General features: G+C 30.3%; 1 protein-coding gene across 1 annotated transcript; it reads right to left on the bottom strand.

Moving 5' to 3' along the window:
• Nucleotides 1–672: 672 nt before the first annotated feature.
• LOC134711888 (zinc finger protein ZIC 4-like) lies at nucleotides 673–9,020 on the bottom strand. Its single transcript, XM_063572846.1, has 2 exons — nucleotides 7,651–9,020; nucleotides 673–1,298 (listed from the first exon to the last, which is right to left on the bottom strand). Exons 1-2 carry the CDS (start codon nucleotides 8,519–8,521, stop codon nucleotides 769–771), a joined length of 1,401 nt encoding a protein of 466 aa, XP_063428916.1. The 5' UTR covers nucleotides 8,522–9,020; the 3' UTR covers nucleotides 673–768.
• Between the last annotated feature and the right edge of the window lie 279 nt (nucleotides 9,021–9,299).

The raw sequence follows: 9,299 nt of genomic DNA, 5'->3' as shown, positions 1-9,299 counted from the left end.
AAGTAAAAGTTTAATAGGTTATATTTGCTCGCTCGGGAACTCTTCTTAACCATTTACGTACTATCTCTCTGACTAGAAGTTCAGTATAAACATAATTGGATGACGGATTTACAAAATGAACAAAGGGGATAAGACAGCCCTTAATGTTACAATTTCGTAGCAATTGTGAAAAGTTTTTATGAAACTAAGAATATGATTTTCAAAAAGGTGTGGGCTGTAAACTATAAATGGATGTAAACCACTGCTCTTTGTCTGATAAAGAAACTATATGAAATCTACAGTTAAGAGTAGATAGATGTAAATAATTTTTTAAAAGTGTTAACCATATATACAAAAAAGAAAATATTGATTTATACAATTGCTTCATCCAAAACATTTCGTACATGTAGAGCCCTTGCACATTTCATGTATGGTTTTCTTTTAAAAATCTATTAAATATCAACCACAAAAACGTATTCCTCTGTCACAGTGTATGTTTTTACTTGTTAATTTGGAAATAGTACTACAGTACCTTGTGATTGACTGTTAGGAATATTCTTAAAACTGGCAACAACGTGCAGTAATGAATATCTTTGGTAATTGCAGACATAACCATAACCATTGACCATAACTGAAATGGCTCGAAATGGATGAATGATACTATGAGAAACATTTTTTTTTATCTCGACAATCATAGAAATAAAATAATTTAATTATTACTTATCAAAACAATACATGTAAGTTCGTTAGTCTTTTATCCATGCACCTCTGTGCATTGGTCATTGTTGATCAAGAATATTGTGCGATAGGCGGCGGATGTAAGTTCGATAAATGTCCCATAGAACTGAAGGCAGAATGTTCGTTTTCGTTTCTCAAATTTGCAAGTCCGTGATTTGATCCTTGGTAAACGTACCAATCATTAATATTCGTTTGATGGGACTGTCCTAAACTTACATTGTCATTTCGATGAATGTCGGCAGACGACGCATTTGATAATGGTGAAGTCGTAGTCTCCTGACTTCCTGTCACTTGTTCAATCTTCATTTCCTTCGTGGAGGGTGGCGAGCTTGCAGTAATGTCACCTTCAGACGGACTTGTTTCTTCGTCTGATTCTTTCAATTCGGTACTCGGTGAAATGTTCCCGTGTATTTTCATATGTTTCCTGAGAGAACTGGGGTGAGTATACGTCTTGTCGCAACCTCTAATCTTACATACATAGGGTTTATCACTGGTATGAACATGTGAATGTTTCTTTCTGTCAGAACTATTTGCAAACCGCCTGTCACATCCCTCGAATTCACAACGGAACGGCTTTTCTCCTGTAAATAAAATAAATATTTGTCAAATCATTTCATAAATGCACAAGTTCCAAAATCTGAAACAAAAATGGCGACACAATATCAATGCATCATTTAAAAAATGAAAAACTTATTCGGAAGCATTCTTTGTTTTTTATATTTTTTGTTGGGTCTAAAATAAATGTATTTTGTTGTTTCAACAACCGGTCTATTCCATCTGTATGTTATATAATGTTATTCTATAGGGTTTAATCCAGTAAAAGCTAGCCTTCTGTTGTCCAACATGGAGTGAAGTCAGCTTGAATAATAAACAATTAGAAAGATATTATAGAAGTGATGAAAAATAACATTCGGTAAAGCTTAGAAATTTCATATATATTTTTTTTTATAGTATTTTACCAACTTTTTCATTTTCTTAAAGTAATCAAAACAGAGATCATATTGTTTGTGTAAAATTAATTTCCATTTACATAAGCAGAGACATATTAATATTGATGTAATAATTATCAACCCTGAATAAATGTCGCGGCATTAATGTGATTATTTTTCAAAATTACAAATATGAAAATCCCCAGTATTAAATGGCACCGTTATTTCATGATATTTTAATAGAATCCGACTATGGTTAGGGACGACATCTCACGAGAGTTGAAGAAACAATGAGATATGCTTGCAGCTCGTAGTCATTATCCTGAAGTGGCAGACAGTCAACTACAATAGGAGAGCTGTATCTGACAGCTTACTGATAAATGTTTAATCCACTATAATGACCAAACCCGATAATATAGATTTGTCTTGAAATAATAATAATTAATTATGCTTCGTCTTTCATTTCGCTCGTTTGTTATTTTTGCAGCTATCAGGAGAGCTGTATTATATATATTGAAACATATGCCAAATTAATTTATGAACTGTTAAATTATCCCATCGTCAGGGTTGCCATATTGCACAAAATTTGGGGCATTAGTGTTTGCTATCAACATGATGATACATAATGGAATTTATTTCTTGATTTGAAATTCTTTTTTGTATTTGTTTTGCTTGTCATTTGTTCTATGTATTTTGGAAGCTTGTATTTATGCAATGTACTTCGTTTTCTATATATCTGCTCCTGTAACTCTCCCGACAGATTTGTATAAATTGGAGAATTTAAACGTTTAACTTTGCGTCAATAATAATAACATCCTCTAAAAAAACATATCTGAAAACTCCAGAGTTTACATAACCTTTTGCAAATAATGGTGGATATTTAAAATTTATAAAGTCTTATATTGCATATAAACAAAAAACGGTTTGCTTTCGACTTTAAAAGGATCAATAGTTAAACAATGTATTTTAACATAAGTATACATGTTGCATTGTAATTCTAATTTAACAATCGCATGCATATATTGAAGTCAATGTAAAGCGCCATAAATTGAGGCTTTTATTTGTTTACTCTTCTTTATTTTTAAAAGACGAAGTGTTAACAGTTACAAAATAAATCTATTCTATTTGTTAATAAAAGTTTGCTATCTTTTAAATTTTGTTTTTGTTATGCGGCGGAATCATTCGATTTTGTAATGGGTCTTAAAATTGTAGTGGTTACACAAAATAAAGGATTATTTATACTTGAAATTACAATTTATACAACTTAACTTAGTGCATGCAAATTGTTTATTCCTAGTTATAACAATTGTTGTGAATGTTTCGAATGCATATTTTTTAAAACTCAAAAATCTACAAACATGAAAATACATATATTTCTCCTTTTTATTATAAGTTTATCTTTGAAAATTTTAAGAAAGCAGCAGTAAGTGATTATTATTTTAAATGAGAAATTGTCCATGCAAAGCATGTTGTTGGCTGCACAGATGTCGATTTGTCCTATTGTCATGCATCTGTCACGTGAAGGGTATTATTATTTGATATACTTTAAGACTTCTGAGTATATTTCAAATCTTTAGTTTGTCAAAAATGTCTTAAAATACATCGGATGTTAAAATTATTCAGAAAAACATTTTTAACTGCATACATATTCATTAATATATCTTATTTTGCAAATGAAATAAACCAAATTACCCTTGTTAAGTAAAAAATATGACATTTTATTTACAGAGCTTCACGACTATATGCGATTATGGTAACTAAATATGTTAAAAGCCCAATATATATTGACTTTAATTATTCCAAATACGGAAGAACAAGTGACAATCTTATTTTACAAAAATAATATCTAAAGTTTAAATGTTTGACAATGCGCAAAATTAATTAAGTCATCTTCTTAAAGTCATCTTGATTAAATGCTTTTTTTTTACTATATTGTATGCTCAAGATACTGTTACAGTATATATATAGTGTAACAATGTATTTGTATTGTACAGTAATAATGTAACAATGTATTTATATTGTACAGTAGATATTGTAACAATGTATTTAAATTGTACATTATAAATTGTATCAATGTATTTATAGTGTTCAGTAGATATTGTAACATTGTATTTATATTGCACAGTATATAATGTTACTATGTAATAATATTGTACAATAGATATTGAGACAATGTTGGTATTAAGAATATTGTATGTTACTTTGCTAACTAATTCAGTATCCTTTTTCCCCCTATATGGTTTATTTATAATATTTACTAGAACACTACTGCTCATTGGTATATACATGATCATGTAATGATATAATACTAATATTTGCAATAAGCATAAAGACAGAGAGCCAGGAAAATGTCCGCGTGTCCCTTGTGGGTCTTTAGTTGATAATAAAATGTTATTGTTTTTTTTTTTTTTAATAAACTCGTGTATTAATAACTTAAATGTATAGATGATATTAAGTGAAAAATAAATATCCGGAAGTGGAAAAGCATGTCGGTAGTGGAACTCTCTCCATATCTGTTAATCTTGTTTTCTTTTTATTGATGAAGATATGGCATTTGACAGACTGTCAAACTGAAATCGATGAATGTTTGTGTATTTACTTCAGGATTAATTCTACTTGTAATCCAATACTCTACAAGTGTTTATTGTATGTTGCTTCCAGTTAAAACAAAATTACTATTTGTATTAATTATTTGTAGAGGAGTGAAGGATGCTTCAAAGCTTTCTCAATTTGTTCATCAGTTGTTGATATTATTTCATTGAATTCAAAATGATGAAAATAACTTTTTTAAGTAAAAAAAGATGATTGATTGTGTATACGTTTCTTCAGGAAATAGAAGTAAGGATATATTTAAAAATCCTATTGAAAGAAAAAAATGACATAATATTTGTAAAAAAGAATTATTATATACATATATAACACTCATTGTACTGTAATTTCGAAGTTTACTTGCAAGCTGTCTCTCAAAATACGACAACATAAAACTAAATTCGCAACAGGTTGTCATAAAATAGTGTACGTATGTGTGTTAACAACTTTACAAACTGCTATTTCAACTTTTATATATTCTAATAAATATTGAAAATATTATGATAATAAATAAGATTTCCAGCTGTTCTGAATTACTACTACTAGCAGGAAGCAATCTTAAGAAAAATGCACTTTCCCCAATCTACTACAGAAGTGTAATTTGACATTCTAAATGATGGTTGTTTTCAATAGTCGGATAGCTTGTCTGTCAAGAGCACAAATTAAGCATAAGAACTTATGAATGGTACCGAGTAAAAACAAACAAAAGTGGTGAGAAAATCTTCTGTTAGGGATCAAATAGGTTACTTTTCAAAACCTACAACGTCGACAGTTTGTATCCTTGGATACGCATATTTTATCACCGTGCAGATAGATATTTTGTAATTTTTATTTTAGTAAACACACGTGAAATTTTTTGTATGCAATGTGAGAGTCTTTATTATGTTTAAAAAGTAATAAATTTAGACCGATTTCAAACCTCGGACCGATACATTTACAGTAAGAGAGTCTATTTGTTAAGTGTCGGCAATATGCATATTTCAATTCAGTTTTGAAATACTTTAAATAGGTTCTGACCTCCTGTAGGATCATATTTAAAATGTGTTACTTAAATTTTAACAGCGGTATTTGAATTTTTAATATGTCAAACAGAAGAGGAAAAATGTTTTATCATTTCTTCTTCACGACCTTTAAAATCGAGAGGGACTTTAGACTCCTACATAGTTGGTACATTCGAAAGTTTTAAACAAGATTTATTTAAAATTAAAAAAATGACTACAATTCTCTTTCCATAACCCTGCTGCAAAACGAATTAGCCTGGATATATAAAACTTGATATGTATATTACAAAATTCCTGTAATAAATGAAAATTATAACACCCTGTTGATTCATCATACGGCAATAAAAATAAGATTTTGGTGAAAATAAGCATGGTTTACTTATCAAAACAAGTTAGGGGCGTGAAGACATAATACTCAAAGACCGTTCTCAAAGACATCTGGAAAGAAATTTAGTTCCGACTTGTCCCCCATAACTAAAGTTTATGACCATAATTACTGTCAGACTGAAATATTAAGACGCAATGTAAAAACAAGATGTGCGCTCCTCTCTTTCTGAAGCATATGACAAAACCACATTGTTCCGTCATGATTTATATCAAGATGGGTTCGATTAATTGGCCTATTAATTAGTCGTTAGTGTAGCTGTTAACTTGCCACATGGAAACAGTGGGTGCAAATTTGTAGTTATGTAAAAGTTATAAATTGGACCTCGTTCTGTCCTTTATTCCACGTGACCGATTTATTAGAACTTTTATTTTTAATAATAAATAATGATAAACTTTGTTACAATGTTTCACTAAAAAATCTTTTGTAGATATCATGAAGATAATAGTGCAGAACATACATCATAGTCGCCAAAATATGACGATGACTAACTCGTTATAAATTCTTCATATGTTCGCACCCATATTAAATATTTTCTTTCATTTCAAAGACCTGGTGAAATTACAGTACATTTTTGCAAATGACACAGGAACAAAATGCTCAGAAAAAGTAGAATTATAATTAAATATCATAACACTTATCGTATTATGACATCTTTACATTTAAATTTAAAGGATATTATTTTAATACTTGTGAAAAATCATGACAAAAGCATTGCATTCCAAAATCAATTCCGACCACTTTTTGTCAGTTTAGGTGATAAGACAATCGAAAACCAATAATCCTAGCTGATTATCAGTTTTGAAATGACACCTTTTCAAGTCCTATTAGCCACAAGTGGACAATCCGATAATATTTCTGTTAAAATTCGATTTCTCTCCCATAGAATTATCATGGAATTGATTTTTCAGCATTGAATTTTGCGCCAAAATTGACAACTGCCTCGTAGCTTCAGTTGTTGAAATAATCACCAAAACTGTTATTTACAAATAAATGTTACAAATCAACTTTAGAAACTCTCAATTATCCTCTTCAAGTCTTCAGGCTAAATTGAATAAAAATTGGTTTTTATTTTTATTGTTGCACTTGTTATATTTGACAGTTTCTTTATAGTATTTTAAAATAGAGATTGAAATTTTACAGAATTCTTTTTTTAAAGTTCAAAGACCTGTTAATAAGTGTACATGTTTTTGCGACCCAAAGGCAATTCGTAAATAAGTTACAAATTTTATGTGTTTAAAATCAATTTAGTTTCATGGGTTATTCAATAGTTTATAACCCAGCAAAAACTTTATTGATTCTACAAATACTCTACTCAAAACGAAACTTATTTAGTTTAATTGTAAATACAAAACTTCTTTTACAATAACCTAAATATGAATTTAAATATTTAACAGGGGCGTATATGTAAATATGTAATTACATAATGTTTTAATGAACTTTTTGTCAATCAGCCTGTTCTAAATAAATAATATTCTGTATCTTTTATTTGTGCAATTTTCATTTTTAATAAAGAGTAAAAAATCATTTGAAAAGTTTTAAAGGGAATTTTTTGTTTTGACAATTATTTATACTTTGAAAATTTTAAAAATGTCCTTATCTTGGTCAATATCCAAATAAACTGGACATATCATATCAAATTAAATTTAAATCATATGTATTTATGTGTCAAAATATTATCACGAACAAGGAATCAAATTCTGATCGTTTAAATTTAAATTCAACAAAATTATAAGTTTACATGTTATTCCAATAAGATTTGTTCAAACAATTGATAATTCTATGAATCATTGAAGATTAAAATTTATGCGATTTTGAAATTTTCCCACAATGTTAAAAAATGTAAACAATGATTTTTTTACTTGCTCTTTTCAATAATTCATATACAAAAAAATACAACAGTAAACAACTGTGTTCGGCGTATCCGTATACTTGTGAGAAAAATATTATAGTCATTAATTTGTAAATATTAAAAGAAATTACAATTTTCTAAAATATTTACTAAGAATGTGGCGGAAATTCATCATACCTGTATGTGTTCTTTTGTGGATCTTGAGATTTTCAGACCTAGCAAAGACTTTTCCACATCCCGGAAACGGACAAGGAAATGGCTTTTCTCCGGTGTGTACTCTTATATGATTGACCAGTTTATATTTTGCCTTAAAAGGTCTCTGTTCCCGAGCACATTCCTGCCAAAAACAAGTATGATTTGTTTGTTCTGGACCTCCAACATGATCCACAGTAATATGAGTCACTATTTCGTGCATTGTATTAAAAACTTTATTGCAAGGCTTTTTTGGCTCTGGTTGTTCAACGTCTGTCCATAAACACGTGTGCTCCTGTTTGATCTGTGGTCTCATGTAACGAAAAAAAGCTCCTGGTCCATGTGGTCCCATGTTCATATGATTTAAAGAGTTAATAGGACCCATATTATAATGTTGTGCGTAATGGTCCGCTCGTGGTGGAAATTGTCCAAACTGATCCGTCCTGGGATACACATCCGGTGGTGTTGGAAGTCCAAAACGGACTTGATTGTTCAAATGATGAGATGGTGCTTGATGTGAAGCATCGTGAATACCTGGGAACAGTAGATGACTAGAATTTGTCTCCGGATGATGATGTGAATGGAAGCCAGCAGATGTTGAAAACATTCCTCCATGGTGTCCGGTTCCGCTGGTTTCATGACTTGGTAGACCAATATCAGGTCTTCTAAACAAAAAGTCTCTTGCAGCATAACTTCCCAAGTGTGAATGTGTGGCTCCATAACCATTTGCCTGAGAAGGGTACTGTGGTGGACTCGATTGATTGTGTAATCCATCATTCATGTGATGTGGGGGACTCAACTTCAATGCTCCCGGGGGCAAAGTCGTATGTGGATTGTCCATGTACGGATTAATCATATTGGTGTACTATTTTAGTATATCATCAAGAGTTAATGATGTTATTTTTTTCACGATAACCCAGTTGGTGCACAGTGGCAAACGATCCTGATACGGCACAAGCGATGAGACTAACGTTACAGCAGAAACAGTCAACACATAGGCCCTGCTGGGACTTGATAAAGTCGGTCCTGATTGTTGGTAGGTTCCCGTCACTCGCACCACAGTAGCTCTCTAATATAAATTCTATCTTGTCGAAAATGAAGGGATGATATGAAGACCACTACAGAGTCAAAGAAAATATTCAGTCCTGTTTAATTTTCCGACAGAAATCAAATTGATACTTTTTCTGTACAATCCTCCTCACAATTGGCGTATCACAAATTTTGATTGGCAAATAGTAACACCTTAGTTATTTCTGATTGGCCATTTACTTAAGGGGCGTAAACAACTTCAATAAAGGCGGTGTTAAGAATAACAATATTTAAACAAATATCAATTGATTAGAATTAATTTCAAATACAATAATATTATTATATTATTATTATTATCTTTTCCCTCTTTCCTGATATATTTGAGACTTAAATTGTATTTCGTCAAGCTTTTTGTTTATTCTTTATATCAAATCAAATTACCATTTTAATTTACAATATGAGTTTCGAATTTTCTCTATTTATTTAAAAAAAAATCAGATCAATCTAAATGAAATAAAAATATTATTAAAAACAAATAGTATTTATGTTATTATGAATTCTCAACAAGACTTGGTTCTGCTTAATCTATCAGTAATATACTTGCT

Source organism: Mytilus trossulus, chromosome 3, assembly GCF_036588685.1.
Source record: "Mytilus trossulus isolate FHL-02 chromosome 3, PNRI_Mtr1.1.1.hap1, whole genome shotgun sequence".
In the NCBI taxonomy this organism is placed as follows: Eukaryota; Metazoa; Mollusca; class Bivalvia; order Mytilida; family Mytilidae; genus Mytilus; species Mytilus trossulus.
Note: the sequence above shows the minus strand (reverse complement) of the source record. Positions and strands in the feature narration are given on the sequence as shown.

Coding starts and splice junctions, on each gene's coding strand:
- LOC134711888 (XM_063572846.1), bottom strand. CDS start 8,521: ATGATTAATCCGTACATGGACAATCCACATACGACTTTGCCCCCGGGA. Junction 1,299..7,650: donor CCACAAAAGAACACATACAG/GTATGATGAATT, acceptor TTTTATTTACAG/GAGAAAAGCCGTTCCGTTGT.